The sequence below is a fragment of the Pipistrellus hanaki genome (genome assembly GCF_964339955.1).
Source record: "Pipistrellus hanaki genome assembly, chromosome: 3".
NCBI lineage: Eukaryota > Metazoa > Chordata > Mammalia > Chiroptera > Vespertilionidae > Pipistrellus > Pipistrellus hanaki.
In genome coordinates, this window is record NC_140505.1 from 118,973,722 (window position 1) to 118,991,857 (window position 18,136).

The 18,136-nt window shown below is 37.1% G+C and overlaps 1 protein-coding gene across 1 annotated transcript in view; it reads right to left on the reverse strand.

Moving 5' to 3' along the window:
* TMTC2 (transmembrane O-mannosyltransferase targeting cadherins 2) overlaps nucleotides 1–18,136 on the reverse strand; it is a 401,251-nt gene that overhangs the window by 199,116 nt on the left and 183,999 nt on the right. The window contains exon 3 of the mRNA XM_084877291.1: nucleotides 4,876–5,704. Coding sequence (XP_084733417.1) covers nucleotides 4,876–5,704 — 829 coding nt within the window. The remainder of the gene's footprint in view (nucleotides 1–4,875; nucleotides 5,705–18,136) is intronic.

An 18,136-nucleotide genomic window follows, 5' to 3' on the forward strand; every position in this document is an offset into this window, starting at 1 on the left:
TAAGAGGTTTATTTACAGAAGCAACACCATCAGTTTACACCATCACCACTTTCACATGAATAATGTCTTGCACTAGGACTTAATCACAGCTACTACCTCTCTAGCAATAGGAAGTTTCAGCCAAGATATAATCTTTAAGATCACTGGTCTATATGTAGTCTGTCATTTAGAGAAAGCTCATAGACTACACATACTATTTTTTTTTTACTATACATACATACCTATGATAAAGTTTAATTTATAAATTAGGCACAGTAAGAGATTAAGAACAATAATTAATAATAAAATAGAACAATTATAACAGTGTATTGCAATAAAAATTGTGAGCATGGGCGCGCGCGCTCTCTCTCTCTCTCTCTCTCTCTCTATTGGGAGGAATCCAGAGAAAAGCCCATGCAGACATGGGGAGAATGTGCAAATTCCACAGATAGTGGCACAGCAGGAAACTGATTTTTTTTTTCTCATCAACATTATAACCAAATGCCATTTCTCAAGGACATGCTGGTAAGCATGGATACAGTGGACAAAGGAATGATTCACATCCCAGGCAGCTTGGAGCAAAAGGCATGAGATTCCATCACACTACTTGGAGTGAAAAGCAATTTAAAACTTAAGAGTTATTTATTTCTGGAGTTTTCAACATAATATTCTCAGATCAAGAGGTGAACCACGAGTAACTGAAAGCATGTAAAGCAAAGCCTAGGATAAGGAGGGCTACTGTAGGCCCTTATCTTTTTCCACAACCAAGGTCTATTCTTCTGGGGAAAGACCTTGCCGAACCGCATTCCTCACAGTCCAGACCCATCTAGCCTTCCTCTCTCAACTGGAGGGGGAGACAGAGAAACTAATAAACATCCAGGAAGCTCAGAGTCCGTAGACACCAAAATTTAACTATGAAACGATACAACACTCCCCTCCCTTTACCAATATCATCAACAGGCCTCCAGTATGAGAACAGGGGATTATAGCAAAAAAGAGGTGCAAAACACAGACTCAGTTCTTAGAGAAGCCCAAAGACAACCGAAGAGATGCCAGGTAAACTTGATGCCTCTGGTAACAGCCCAACTCATCGCTAGACTAAAATTAGACCTCACACTAAGCCCATTTACCTCACTTCCTATTACCCATACATCAGGTCATTTTTAATAAAACATCCCACAGCATGCTAAGGACAAGAAAACAGAGGCAGGGAGATCAGGTGACACACTTTAAGTGATAATCCGATGAAAGATGAAGTTGGCTTGGCCCAAGGTAGCAGTGGAAGTGGTAAAAAGTGGTCAAGATCCTGAGGTATTCTGAAGAAAGCAGAGATGAATTGCTAATGAAATGGAAGTAGGATGTGACAGACAAAGTGGAGGTGGGGATGACTCCAAAGTGTGGACCAGTGCTGCAGGGGAAATGGAGCTGCCATCTACTAAGATAGTAAAGGCTTTGAGTAAAACAGTTGGCTGGAGTTCAGAATTTTTGAGGGGGCAGTTAATCCTCACCTCAGGATATTTTTCCATTGGTTTTTAGAGATTGTGGAAGGAAGGGAGGCAGAGAGAGAAACATTGATGTGAGAGAGACACTTCTATTGATTGCTTCCTGCATTCCCTGACCAGGCCTAAGGATCCAGCTTGCAACCGAGGTATGTGCCCTTGACTGGAATTGAATCCAGGACCCTTCTTTACACAGGCCAACACTATCCACTGAACCAAACCAGCTAGAGCTGGAATTCAATTTTTAATGTCTCAAATGACATAATAAATACTGGTCAGTTGTGTATTCATTTCACTAATAGTATTTGGAGTGCTTAATACTATAACAAAAAGGCATAAAAATAAATTGGAAATCAAGAAAATGCTTAATAATTATTTTACCAAATAAATGGATAAATGAACAAATGATCAGATATGTTAACCATGTCACCAAAATAACTTCACCAGAATCATAATCATCACTGTCAACAGGAATAGCAGGTAAGGCTGGAAAACATCTAGGAGTTTACAAAATGCTTCAGCCAAGCCCAGGATGGAGCCTGTTAAAGACATTCCTACCCTGCCGAAACCGGTTTGGCTCAGTGGTAGAGCGTCGGTCTGCTGACTGAAAGGTCCCAGGTTCGATTCAGGTCAAGGGCATGTACATTGGTTGCGGGCACATGCCCGGTAGGGGGTGTGCAGGAGGCAGCTGGTCGGTGTTTCTCTCTCATCGACGTCTCTAGCTCTCTATCTCTCTCACTTCCTCTCTGTAAAAAATCAATAAAATATATTTAAAAAAAAAAATAAAAAATAAAAAAGACATTCCTGCCCTTCCTTTTCCTTCAGAGTAAGAAACTGAATTTGGGTTCCTGCCTTCCCAAAATAAAGATACCATTCCCCAGCCCTCTCCGCAGCTAGGTGTGGCCAATAGTCTATGAGCAAACATTGGGTGTGCAATCCCTGAGGTATGCTCTTAAAGACAAAGGGTATACCCACCACTTGCCCTTTCTCTCCCTCTTCCTGTTAGCTGAAGTGCTGAAGTGACAATGAGCCACTTTGGACCACAGGGACAGGGTGACACTACTGAGATGGCAAGGGAACAAAAGAGAAGGGGCTGGGATCCTGAAAACCCATGGCGCCATCTTATCAGCGCTGGGCTGAGCTTGCTTAGGTTGTTACATGAAAGAATAAGGCTTCTATCTTACTCAAGCCACTGTTATCATGGCTCTTTGTTACAGGAACTGAAAACTTAACCAATAAATTAAATAAACCCTCAGAGCAATCCTGGGATGCAAATAGTGTGCTGATATTTTTCTTATAATTCCTTATTATGTATCTGTTTTAAACAGCAGGAAAATAAACCGGCAGCACAGCCTTGTTGTATATATGTATATCTACCAGTGAAGAAAAGGGAACTGAAAAATATTCTGTGATAACTGGTTGCAACAATTTTTACAGCAAGATTTAGATCCAGGCATCCAATACACTGTAGTACTCACTACCTACAAAAGCCACAGGGTGAAGATTTTTCCATGAGAATATGCTATGCACTGATTTCACTCATATGTGGAATCTAATAAACAAAATAAACTAATAATCAAAACAGAGACAGACTCATAGATAAAGAACAGGCACACAGCTGTCAGGGTGGAGTTGGTGAGGGTGGAGGGAATGAGCAAAAAAAGAGAAATAGAAAAAACAAAGTTTCTAGTCCACTTAAAATTCCTGCAATCTATTAAACAGTGTAAGTAGCAACAATTAGTTTGTTGGCTTCCAGACATATATAGTTGCTCATTCACAGTAGTAGGCTTGCGGGAGGCGGTGATCAATGATTCTCTCTCATCATTGATGTTTCTCATCCTCTCCCTTCTTCTTTGAAATCAATTTTTTTAAATTATATATATATATATATATATATATATATATATATATATATATATATATATATAATTTTTAATGCAATTCCTGACTATCTAGTCAAGGGCACTGACCTCTTTTTACTCAGACTGTCAAATAAAAAAATGACAACAACCAACATAATAGCCATCTGATGTGAATGAATCAAACATACACTTTTTTTTTTTTTGTCAGAACAAGCAAAAGGGTATTTTTTGTTGTGTCACAGAATTTTAGCAATTAATTTATGTGTGCCATGACATGAACAAGTTGAAAATCACTGTCTAGATCATTGTGTATATATCCTGATATACATCAGCAGGGCACTACATACAACTGGAATGGTTTTGTATTTTTAGTATTTAAATACTGGTACAGAATTGTGTTAGGAAAAGTAGAAGACCAGTTCAAATGCAAGCAAACATAATTTAAAGGATACATAACTAAAGAATGGATTATGAAGAACATGAATATTTGGCACTATTTATTATATTTCTATACTTAAAATGTAAACTTATTTTCATTTAATTGTTTTCAAGCTTCCATAACCATTTAATTGCCTAACCCAGAGAAATCCTTTGTAACAGTTTTTTTTTCTTTTTTTTTTATAAATATATTTTATGATTTTTCTCAGCGAGGAAGGGAGAGGGATAGATAGCTAGAAACATGAGAGAAACATTGATCAGCTGCCTCCTGCACACCCCCTACCGGGCATGTGCCCGCAACCAATGTACATGCCCTTGACCAGAATCGAACCTGGGACCTTTCAGTCCACAGGCCGATGCTCTATCCACTGATCCAAACCGGTTTTGGCTGTAACAGCTTTTGACTATTCATTTATAGATCCTGAGATTTGCTAAAATAACTTCCTAAATCAAAAGCAATTAAAATATATATATAACCAACCTTCTCATGGTACAGTGAAAAGTTTATTTCCCCAAGTGACTTAAGAACTCAAATAAGAATGTGCTCACTACTTGGCAGCACCCCAGTGATTTGGCCTCTGCAAAGCTAAGGGTGACTCACGCCTGCATGCGTAAGCACTGACACTGAGAGTCACAGTTCCAAGGCTCAGAGGTAGACTTACCTCTAAATCTGCTAACTATGTCAATGTCTTTCTTGCGGTGTTTACTCAGGTGATGCTCACAAAACAGAAGTGCTCAAGTATACTTAGTTGTTTTGACCTGACTTTTATTACACTCTGAAAGAGGTGATGTTCATCAGTATTTTATAATGTGGAAACCATGCATTTTTCTAAAATCTTATGGTAATCGATATTTTTACATAACAAGAGTTCTAATTCCTCTGGACATTGAAAATACTTCTCTATTCCAAATATGGAACACTGATAATGTTTCAAAATTGTCCTGCTCCTCTCTTAAAAGATAAAAAGAAGAAAAGATATGGGCATTGCATAAAAGGACCTCTTCATCCTTAATACTGTGTTCTAAGACAAGAAGCATAGATATAAAAAGGCAGAAAGAGTAAACTGTCTAGGTAAAAGCATAAAATAAAGTATTACCTTTAGCTGGGTTTACTTTTATCCCTGACCTATACAGCATTTCCTCATTCTGCCAGTCTCCATTCCTGATTGCAGTCTTGAGTCCATAGAAAACAATTAATGTAGCTGTAGCATAAAAAATCAAGCTCTTGAGAAACCGCTTTTGGACTTTGACATAAAGGGCTCTGGCACCCACTGTAACGAGGAGGCAGAAGCCCATACTAGGAATATACAATACTCGCTCTGCAATTACAAAGCCGACATAGAAAAACAGGTTCGTGGCAGGAACGAAAGGTATTATTAACAAAGATAAAGACAGAATAACAATGTTCTCTGTAGAAGGAAGCTGTGTTGTCTGTGGTACATTATTTTTAATGCCATTTTCTACTTTGGATGCAAAGCTGGGCTTGATCTCTGAGTTCCGGTACTCCACATCTGAATGGCAGCTATGTCCATTTGCATTCTGCTTGCCATTTGTTACAAATTTCCCATAGCATTCTCTTTCCACGCTTGGGCTCTTTAAACCACAGTAGGCAAGGAGGAGGAGTCCAATATAGAAGGCCACAGTGTGTAGGTTTCTCCAATCACGAATTGTTTTGAGCAGAGGCACGGCATCCATTGACCAATCAAAGCTGAGGGTATCAGGGCAGAGTAACAGCCAGAGGTTCTTGGTTGGCAAGTAGAAGAAGGTGAGTGTGCGAGCCAGGAGACTGTCAGAATCAGCAGCTGGGTTGTCAGAGTTGGAAAAGCTCGGTGGTTTGTTTCCCATCCAGTATAAACGGGCACCCAACAGGGAAGTCCCCCAGAGAGTTAACAAACTAATGCTGAGGAAAAGTGGCAAATTCTTCCCCTGAAACCAAAAGAGAGGGAGGGAAAAATTAAGATGATCATCAATACAGCATGGTGACACTTCACTTAACAGTTAGAGATGAAATACATTTTTAAGTGGACAGTTAACACAGCATTATGTCTTAAATATATGACTTTGTCCACCTCCTTTTTAAACATGTTTAGGAAAATTTCAACCTAAAAAAAAGTGACCGTGGAATCCAACTTCGTATATAACTTTTGATGAGTAGCTTTTCTTCTCATTCCTTTTCTAAAGTACCAATAAGCAAAGATTCAATTTCTTGACCTCTACAAAGAGAGTTGCATATATTTCCTTCTTGGAATTAGCATCAGGTCAAAATAAGACAACAATGTGAAAGTATTTAGCATTCTTAGTAGGCATCTAATAACTGAGTTCTTTCATTTTATAATTTAAATACAGGGAAAAACAAAGAACAGTCATGACAAAAAAAAAATATGAGGAGAACAGGATTCCGCTCAGCTCGAAAGTTGGAATAGCATTTAGCCATGTCTATGTCAGTCCTGATTTCATGTGGATAAAAGGGAAACCTTGTGTACAGTTGGTGGGAATGTAAATTGGTGCAACCACTATGGAAAATAAGCATGGAAATGCCTCATTAAAATAGAATTACCATCTGATCCAGCAATCCCATTTCTGGTTCTTTATCTGAAGAAACTGAAATTACTATCTCATAAAGATACCTGCATCCCCATGTTTACTGCAGCATTATTTATAGCAGCCAAAACATGAAAGGAACCCACGTGTATATTGATAGATGAATGAATAAAGAAAATGTGATATGGATATCTATATATACCTCAAATGGAATATTACCCAGCTATAAAAAGAAGGAAACACTGCCATTTGCCACAACATGAATATACTTTAACGGCATCATGCTAAGAGAAATCAGTCAGACAGAGAAAGAAAAATAATGTATTACCCCAAAGGCAGAATCTTAAAAAAAAAAAACTCACAAACTCACATATTCAGAGAACAAATTGATGGGTGGCAGATGGGGGGATGTACAGGGGTAAATGGCGAAAGTGGTCAAAAGATACAAGTTCCAGTTTATATATATATAAATATATATGGCTAAGTGACCATGGCATCTGAAACAACTGGACAACAGAACAGGCTGTGTAGGGCAACTAGGCTGGCAGGGGGGTTAGTGAGAGGCCACAAAATGACCGACCAACTAGGGGTGTCGAACTCAATTAGAGAAGGGGCCAAAATCTAAAATCCAGCCTAAATTGCGGGCCGAATGGTTTACTGAACAGTCATAAACTGACAATGTCATAAACTGACAGCGGAGTGCGGTGATGACAGCACGGTGCGGGCCACATTGCAAGGCCTGGCGGGCTGGATTTGGCCCGCGGGCCTTGTGTTTGACACATGTGGACCAAGCAATAGGCTGCATGGGGCTACCAGGCCTGTGTGTGTGTTGGGGGGAAGTTGGGGGCGACCAGGCTGGCAGAGGGGTGGCAGTGAGGGGCCACTAGGACACCAGAGGGGGGCAGTGAGGGGCGACCAGGTTGGCAGGGGAGGCGGACAGTTGGAGGCAACCAGGCCGGCAGGGGAGCACTAAGGGGCGACCAGGCCGGTGGGGTGGGGGGAAGTCGGGGGTGACCAGGCCAGCAGAGGGGGAAGTTAGGTGCAATCAGGCAGACAAGCAGGTGAGCAGTTAGGAGCCAGTGGTCTCAGATTGTGAGAGAGATGCCGGCTGCTAGTTTTGGCCCGATATCTGGGATCGGACATCCCCTGAGGGGTCCCAGATTGGAGCGGGTGCAGGCTGGGCTGAGGGGACGCTGCTGTGCACAAATTCCATGCACTGGGCCTCTAGTAAGATAAGTAAGTCTGAGGATGTAATGTGGTGATTACAGTTAACAACAGTGTATTAGTGTATATTTGACAGTTGGTAATAGAGCAGGACCTTAAAAGTTCACATCACAATAAAAAATATAATTTTTATAACTATGTGTTACAAAACTTAACTGTGGTAATCATTTCACTATATATATATATATATATATAGATATAGATATAGATATAGATATAGATATAGATATAGATATAGATATAGATATATATTGATATATATTGATATATATTGATATATATTGATATATATTGATATATTCATATCTCCTTCCCTCCACATTCTATGCATTACACCAAGTCCTCTCACTTTCACTTCAAAATGTATTCTGATGTGTTCACTTCCCTCCTTTCCTTCTGTCATCACTCTAGTTTAAAATGCCAAGACTTGGATTGTCAGAATAGACTCCTCCTAACTGGTAATCTAACCATTTCCAACACAGATAATAGTGATCCCAAATTTTAAAATCATTAATGGGAGCTTATTCTAAGATCTTAGAAGTTTTTATCTCTAGAAAACAAAAAGTTTATAGTTCATTGAGCAGTTTTCTTGATGGTATATCCACTTTTTCATTTCAAAATTATTTTGAACAGTATTTTAGATATTTTAAAAGGGGTAATTCTGGATATAAAAAATAAGAAGGAAGAGGAGGTTAGAAGTTAAAAATTCAGAATAAAAAAAATTATAAACAACAAATAAATGAAAATTTTAAGAGGTGGGACTGTTGGTTAATATCAAATCCCAATAATGCTAAATTCATAAAATTAACTGTCTCAGTGTTTTAAAAACTTATTTGGTGGCCCTGGCTGGTTTTGCTCAGTGGATAGAGTGTCACCCTGCGGACTGAAGGGTCCTGGGATCTATTCTATCTGGGGGCACATGTCTGGGTTGCAGTCTTGATCCCCAGTAGGGGATGTGCAGGAGGCAGCCAATCAATGATTCTCATCATTGATGTTTTTCCCTCTCTCCCTCTCCCATCCTTTCTGAAATCAATAAACATATTTAATAAAAATAAAAACTTCTGTGGCAGACCTCCGCTCAAAATTAACTTTTGTAATGTTATTTGGAATTTTTAATGGCAGGGGAATAATATGTTCAGTCATCACCAATCTTTAAATTTCAGATCTCTGCTAGAAAAATGAAATTATTCAAAGCCTCTTTATCATCTAAAAGTAAGTTTGCAACCCATTATCTGCCTTTTCTGAAGTTCTGCACAGCAAAAAGCTTAAAATTTCTGGATTATAGGAGAAAAATTAAACTACACAAAACCAAATGTTATAAGTTGTAAATAACTTGATGGATCAAGGACATAATTGAGTAGTCTTAGATTATAAAAAAGAGAAACATATCATTTGGCAAAAGTAAATGGGAAAAGATATCATGAATAAAGAAGACTGAACTTGAAAATAATTCAATTTTGAATTTGCACCAAAAGTCTATTTTCAAAGTGTAACTGAAGGCCATGCTATTATAATGTCTTCTGGTGAGACTGCATGGAGAGGGGGAAAGGAAGAACAGCTGCAAACAAGAAGTAAAGCAAAGCAGCAAGAGAACCACAGACACAGGGAGGGAAGAACAGTCAGTTTCTTTGCTAGTCATGAAACTCCAGGATAACGTGGCTGTAAGAATTACATAATTCTATTTTGTTCCTAAAGTTAGAAATGGCATAATAAGGCAAAACTAACTTATTCATTAATTTGTAATGAAAGCATCTTTAATAATTTATTAAATTGTAATAAACTATCATCAAAATAAGACATTGAGATTTAAGATGTGATAAAAATTGACTCCAGTATTTGTGATGATGGAAGAATTTTTAAATACAATAAACTACAATATAAATATGAGTAATGAAAACTATTCCATGGTAAATTTTATATGACTCTAAATGCTGGGAAGATAGTAATCTGTAATAATAAAAGTGTAATATGCAAATCGGCCGAATGGCTGAACAGTGGAATGACTGTCCAGATGAATTTCCAGACAAAGCAGGGGCTGCTAGGGCTGAGGCAGCGGGGGCTGTGAGGGTCTGCTGAGGCTTGGGGGCTATGAGGGCCTGCTCTTGCACAAATTTCGTGCATCCGTTCTCTAGTATAAACATAAAACCATAAGTAAAAATAAAACTATAGCATTACTTTATATAGAATTTTTATACCTAAACAGTTCATTCTAACTTAATGGTGAAGTCAGTAAGGGCCAAATAAATGAAAAAATAAAGAAAAATTGAATTAACTAACAGGTAAAAGAAAATCGATATGAAAATGTTTAGTGAGTTTCTCAGACTTTGTGATTGGCTACTACATTTTAAATATTAGACTAAACTTGAAATCACAGCTTTCAAATCTCTTTAATGTTTTCTAATAGAATTCTGGTGAAATCTATCAGTTATAAAAATGGGATTCTGATGAAACCAATTTCTCTTGTAAACTTATGGCTTTAAAAATAAGATAAAAGAAAAAAAGCATGGAAACGGTTTTTTTGTTTTTTTTTAATTCATTTTAGATTCTGTGCTCTGATTTATTAATTAAGTCAAATTAACCAATTGTTATTGAGCTATGGCTAGGAGCCAAGTAACCATACATTTAGCCTTAGCATCTCTTTGCTCTTGGCTGGTGTATGACATTGATTCAGCACAGGTATTTCTCAGATAAGGCACTTGAGTTCTGAGTTGCCACCCCAGACTTGAAAGAGAAAACGGGTGAAAATTCACGCAAAGAAGATGCAACTTCAAAGACAGGGAAATTTAAACAATCTGACTTTAACCTTTGGTTGAGAGTATTAGAAAATGATTGCAGCCGAAACCGGTTTGGCTCAGTGATAGAAAATCAGTCTGTGGACTGAAGGGTCCCAGGTTCGATTCCGGTCAGGGGCATGTACATTCGTTGCGGGCACATCCCCGGTAGGGGGTGTGCAGGAGGCGGCTGGTCAATGTTTCTCTCTCATTGACATTTCTAGCTCTCTATCCCTCTCTCCTCCTCTCTGTAAAAAATCAATAAAATATATTTTAAAAAAGTGATTGCAGTGTAATCGGGGAAGCATAATCAGTTCATTTAACATTTCATTAAGGCTACTGCATGCCAGGCACTCTAGTATGCCCTGATATACACCCGAAAGAAGAGAGAAGAAACTTGTATTCTTGGAGCTTCATATATCCTACTAGAAGCCCAATGCGCGAAGATCTGTGCAAGAATGGGCCTTCCTTCCCCTGGCTATCGGCACTGCCTTTTCACCTTTGCTCCAGCCCCGGAGCCACCTCCCAACTTCCTACACTGCCCAGAAGCTCAGAGCTGCTGGGGCAGGGCAGAAAGCCTACATCTTTGCCATGCCCACCCCTGGCTGCTTGGTGCCTGTGTATGCAAATTAACTGGCCACCTTTGTTGGGTTAATTTGCATACTCACTCCTGACTGGCTGGTGGGCATCACAAAGGTCTGTTCAATTTACGTATTTCTCTTTTATTAGTGTATATTCCAGAAAAATACATCATGAGAAAAGAACCATAGGGACTTACAGGACAATTTTCAAACCTACAGGACCATCCATATTAATTGTGAGCTTTTAAAAATACCAGTGCCTGATCTAACTAAATTCTCCATAGGGGATTGATTCTAATGCAGTTGATATTGAGAATCATTGTATATTAGTACAAGTCTAATTTTTAGTGATACTGAAAATACGGTTGGCCTATGGTTTTCATTTCACAAAGTTTTAAAGCTTATCTTTCTCAATCTAAATGAATAAACCATAATGAAACATAATGTTTTCTGTCAAGCTTAGAGATAAATTGAATTCATAGTATAATAAGGAAGCGGTGAACATCATGAAGGTCAGACTACAAAAGAACTGACATCATTGAAATAAGTAGAACTCAAGGTTGAAATATTTAAGTGTTGTTGCACTATACAGAAGATAGAGGATTTGTTCCCAGGAAGAAAGGTAGTCTTCCAAATATGAATCACATAAAGCACATGTTCCAATAGGAAAACATTTTAAATATAGAGAAGAATTTAAGAAAAAGACAAAAACATTTGTAAAAATGTTCAACTTCATTCATCAATAAAAATGAAAATCAGCCGAAACCAGTTTGGCTCAGTGGATAGAGCATTGGTCTGCGGACTGAAAGGTCCCAGGTTTGATTCTGGTCAAGGGCATGTACATTGGTGGCGGGCACATCTCCAGTAGGAGGTGTACAAGAGGCAGCTGGTCAATGTTTCTCTCACATCAATGTTTCTAACTCTCTATCCCTCTTTCTTCCTCTCTGTAAAAAAATCAATAAAATATATATTTTTTAAATGAAAATCAAACTGAAAAAAATATATATTTAACATGAATCTAAGTTGGGGGGAAAGGGAAATGGAAAAAATTGGATATAAAAGTCATTGGGGAAATATAAATTATATAGTTTTGATGAGAAAATTGGAATTATTTAGAAAAATTAATACTTTGCATCCCCTATTATTTGATAATCTGGAGTTAGTTACCTATTCTCTGAAAAGAAAATCTCTCTTAGCTCTAAATATAAGGGCATCTAATTCATCACTGCTTATAAATGCAAAAGTAGGAAAATAGCTGAAAATTTCAATAAAGCAATATGAAAATAAACCATGCTTTATCCATATCTTTTAAATATATAATGCAATTTTGAGGAAAAAGATACTTTTTTACAAAATATTATAAATATGTTTCATCTTTTTTGGATTAATTTAGACAGCAGTTAAAATGTTAATATGCACTTAACATTGGTGTTAATACAGTAATCCCTCTGTATGCAAGGGGGATTGGTTATATAAAATGAACATAATCCATATTTGCCTCTAGGCTACACAGGGTATGCTACCTCTCACTTCATTTGCATGGATTCAGCTTAGTGCCTGGCACATGATAAATTCAAGTTTTGTCTTTTTGGAACTTTTGGGATTTTTTTCCCCTGAAATTTTTGATACGTGGTTGGCTGAATCTGAGGCTATATAAAACAACGCACACAGAGGATTGACTGTATTTTTTTGGCTTGAAGCTTTCAGATATTGATCTATCGAAGCCCATCTACTTAATCTTATTTGCTTTCTAATGTTTTTATTCTGCTAACAAAGCATTCTTTAAATGGTTTTATTTTCTAGAACAGTTTTAGATTTGCAGAAAAATTGAGATGAAACAGAGTTCCTATATACTTCACACCCAGTTTCCCCTATTATTGTCATTTTACATTAGTATCCTTTCTAATAAAAGAGTAATATACAAATTGACCATCACTCCAACACACAAGATGGCCATCCTCATATGGACACAAACTGGCCACCACAAGATGGCCTACAGGGGAGAGCAATTGTGGGCAATCAGGCCAGCAGGGGAGGGCAGTTGGGAGGGACCAGGCCTATAGGGGAGGGCAGTTAGGGGTGACTGGGCCTGCAGAGGAGGGCAATTGAGGCCAATTAGGCCTGCAGGGGGAGACAGTTGGGGAGAACCCAGGCCTGCATGGGAGGGCATTTGGAGGGGACCAGGCCTGCAGGGGAGGGCAGTTAGAGATGAACAGGCCATCAAGGGAGGGCAGTTAGGGGCAACCAGGCTCGCAAGGGAGTGGTTAGGGGGTGACTCATTGACAGGCAGAAGCAATTAGAGACAAGCAAGCAGATGGGAGCCAGCAGTCCTGGATTGTGAGAGGGATCCCAGATTGGAGAGGGTGCAGAGGGAAATACCCCCCCTTCAGGGGGGGGGGAGCCCTCTAATAGTATATATAATTAATTAACCAATGTGGATACATTATTATTAACTGAAGGTCATAGTTGACTCAGATTTCCATCATTGTTACCTAACGTTCCTTTTCTATTCCAAGGTGCCATCTGGAAGAGCACATTCCACTTCTTTGTCATGTTTCCTTAGGTTCCTACTCATGTGACAGTTCCTCAGACTTTGTTTTTATAAGGATTCACACTTTTAAGGATTTCTTGTTAGCTATTTTGTGAAATGTTCTCCATTGGACTTTGCCAGATGTTTTTCTCATGATTACATTTTCATGCGTTTTGAGAGGAAGAAGACAGATGTAATGATAATACCAAAGGTACCCAATATCAACCTGACTTATCACTGTTAATACAGACCCTGCCATCTGGCCTGAGAGAGTGTTTTTCAGGTTTCTCCACCATAGAGTTCATCCCTCCCACTTCCGTCCTTCCAAACCTGTGTTCTTTGGAAGGAAGTCAGAATGCATGACCCATATTTATAGAGTGGGGAATTATGCTTTCCTTCTTTCAGGTGGAGTATGTATGTCAATTATTTGAAAGTCTGTGAGGGACATTTGTCTCTTCACCCTCATATATTTACTTTTTGAATAGTTTCTTGGACTTATGGATATTTATTTTATACACTGGGCTATAATTTAATACTGCTTTACTTATTTTATTGCTCATTTTGTTCCAGCTTTTGCCATTGGGAGCTCTTTAAATATTATCCTGTGTTCCTTTGACACTGTGTGTTTTGAACAGTTTCTCACGTTTATGCTCATCTTGTGTATTTCCTGCCCTAGTCCTAAAATCAGTTCATTTCTTTAAAGAACCCTAGTTCCTTTTATAGGAAAATAGAATTAAAAATCAAGATACAGACACTAAATAACACCATTAACAAAGTAAATAAAACAAATGTTTGAGTAAAATTCAGAAGAACCTCAAGTATTATTAGGTAAAAGAAGAATGCATGGTCATCTTAGGTTTCTTCTCTTTAATTTACATTTGTTTAATATTCTAAATGTTTGTTTTTTACCAACATTAGCTAAGTAAGTATCATGTATGAATGAAGATTATGAGGAATTTTAAGTAGGCTAATAGTTGTGATTGTAAATGAAATAAGAAAAAAAATACACTATTGTTTACAATGACCTTTTACTACCAAATCAATACAAATATATTTGATTTTAAACTTTGGGTAAGTAACACGTGTCATTTATAATCAGATACATGAGCATGCTTTGACCCTTTTTGGACTTTGAAGTAACCACAATCTCCCTTGAGGAAAACCTTGTTGGTAAATGATAATATGGTTTTAAAAATCTAAATTTCCATCAGTGAAATGAAATCTATAACTGATTTGTTAAGCTGTTATTTGTTTATCTGGGCATGTACAAATGCTTTCTGATAGACCTTAGAACTCACATAAAGTATTGTGGTGTATTACAGATTCATTTTGAAACTGATTCTTTATAATCAAAAGTGCTGAATAAATTTCTCAATATTATACCATGCTTCCTATGCCCTAAATCTTGAAATTATTTTCTCACAAAGACTGGAGATGTCTGTCCATTGAACCTCTTTATGTAGTTTGATATATTAAACATTGAAATTATTTTATCTTATCTGTTAGTTGATGTGGAAAAAATATTCTAATCTGATATAGAGGGTAATTATTAATAAGGAATCCTGCTTTCCCATTGAAGGGGAACAGAAGTACCCTGACAACTTTATTATGTCAAAACTTTGATTAATTATATGAATATGTGCTAAGAACAATTACTAATTATCCTTTAGCCATGCATTACTTCTTGTCACAAATTCAGTAAAATATGCTTTTATATTCATGTTTTAGAGTGAGTCTCTAATGAGAACTGTTTTGGAAAAGGAGGACAGCAAAGAGGAAGCCTATATTATTGATATGAGGAAAGCCTATGACTTCAGTGATGAATGATGGCTACAAAATAAAAGATACTGGATTTTTGTTATGTCTGGATAGCCTTTCTCTCAGTTCTTAAAACTTTCAGATACTGATTTTTATCGGCTTTATTATTATAACTCTATTATCATTGCCAAGGGCTTAATTTGGAATTAAATGAGCCTATTGCTTAAGTAATTTATTTTTATTAGTTTGCCAAAAAGTGAGTCTCATGATGGTTTTCATACTTTACACCAGAATGTTTACATTTTTCTTTCATCGAGTCTAAAATATTTATTTTCAGTTTCTTTTATGCCCCAGAAAATATGAGATAGATTACAATATTGAAGTTGCCAGCATGCATGGCAGTTTTTCTTGAGTGATAGGGGAGTTGCTATAGTTGATTTTCATTTTTCTCTTGTGTTCTTTCTTTAGTCAAAGACTCCCATAGAAGAAAATAATTTACTACAGGGCTCCTTACAAGGCATCACCACTAATTAATATGGCAGGGTCTTTTCATCAGCCTTCACTTCATCTTTCAGGTGATGTGTGGGAAAGATTTTGATGTTTTGTGATAAATGTCATATTATTAGCTGATTAACTAATAAGTAGGTTTTTTTGTTTCTTTAGTGTACCCAAAGACTAGAAATAAAATTGTCAACCATGAACATTATATTCTTAGCTGATTTTCATCCTATGATTTTCTGTTTCTGACAGTTCCAGAAAAATTCCTCTAAAATTTTGTAACTTAGAAATTTACACAGGAAACCTATATGTGCATGTTGACCAATGCCACTCGAATAAAATGTAATTTTTAAAAAGGGAAGATATAGTTTATGTTTTCTTTTCAATAAAATGGAGGTTAGAGCTGATTTCCCTTTTTATGTTAAAGAAGAACTTTTAAAAAGATGAAAAGCATATTTAAACATTTAGAAAAATTTGATTTTCATAAAGCCAGTTTATGTCTATTTGTATTTATTATAGAATGAAGTAAAATTCAGGTTAAGTGACCACAGTTGCATATATGAGAGATGACATAGTGATTTCAAATCCTGTTTGGTTTTTGTCTGACACTATATAGCATTTGTCGTATACCTCCTATAACACCCCGAAAGAGTACAGTATGGAGAAAAGGATGCTTCTAAACCCGTTATTATGGTGCTTTTGTTGGCATAGTGACCACTCTTCCTCATTGAACGAATTCCTTGCGTATCCATGGCAAGCTCCTTCTAGAGCTACCTCACAGAAACTGAAGTGCCCAAAGAGTTCAACTACTGGAACTGCAAGGGGTGTGCCACAGACCCTACCCCACTACACTAAAAGCAAGCCCCTGAATGCCAGCTCTCACCGTAATCTTGTTTAGTTTAAAATAAGAGGTTTAACACTTGCCACCAGGCAGTGCACTATGGTCAAATCAGGTTAGCCATGAAACAATCCACCCTTTATGAAGAAAATATGTGAAGAAAATAACCTCTGTGATCTAAGAAACAAAAGAAGACACCTCTCTTTGACTATTGAAAACCCTTTTGGTTTTTATCAAACTCCTTTCTCTTATCCCTAAGAATACAAATAGTAGGAAGAGAAATCAAAATAAGACTGCTACAAATGAACTGAATTTGGAAAATGAACTCTTTCTATCCATCTCTTCTCAAGTGGGCAAGAGCATTACAAACATAGTCCCCGTGCCAATGGATTAAACTGCAACATTCTTTTAACTCTGTGTGGCTTTAGTGCGACAAACCAGCCATTATTCAGTCTCACTAATGAGGTAAGCATGTGAGGCCAGCATTTTGAAAACATAAAGAGACAAACTATAATGAGACTTCCCTCAGTGGGGAGGCCAAGATACAGCCGTCTTCTCTCAAAGATATCATAATGGACAGCTATTTAGTGAGTGTGGGAGTTTTCCTAGGAAGATACAAAAAATACCAATAAAATATTTTCTATACCCAAGTAAAACTCAATACACATGCCTTATAGGTAGGTAATCATTATAAGCACCAATTTGATGCTCAGTGTTCTTAAGTGGAAATACGCTCCCACTTTATAATTGCATTTGTTTTCTGATGAATACAAAGAGAAATTCAGTGTAACAATAGACAAATGGTTTTTTACTTTTTCTAATAAATAAAAATGTAGCCCTTTACCTATACATTACTCAGGTGGAATTTGTCTTTATTCTCAAAATACCACATTGACTTATAAAACACTAGCTTTGTTTTTCTTTTGTTATTTATTTATTTATTTATTTTGATTGGGGAAAATGAGGCAGAGTAATTAAGAGTTTTTGAAAGCAAATTTCACTTCTGGAAACATACATCTATTATATAATCCTTCTTTCAATACCTGGTAATTACAACTATTCAGAAATTCCCAGACAATACTATGGCACACTTAGGCATTATAATTAGCAGTTGATCAGAACAGAACCAAACAGAACTGGAATCCTTGCAAGCTCAGCTGAGCAGAACATTCTGGGTTTACTGGGCAAGCAGAAGGGTCATCACCTATCCCCCCTCCCAGTGCCTAAAGGACCATGCCAAATTGTCAAGTGCATCAGAGTAGTAAAGAGAGTTATGGTTAGTAGAATCTATTACAGAAAAAAAGACAAAATTCTACTTCCAAACCTTTGTTGGGCAAAATATTTTCTTTGCTCCCTTTAATATATAGAAGCAATATAAGGAGCAGCAAAATAGTGATATCAACAGTAACCTAAAACCAGTTATTGGAAAATACACAACATTTAGTTTTCATGAAAAAGAGTGATCTTCTTATTTGAAAAGTAAAACAGTAAAGCTAGATGGCAATATCTGGTTTAAATAAATTGAATACCTTTCTTAAGAGTACAAATTAATATTTGCATCTACAAATAAGCATTTCTTAGATGCATATCTTTATTAGCCGACCCTCAAATTATTTT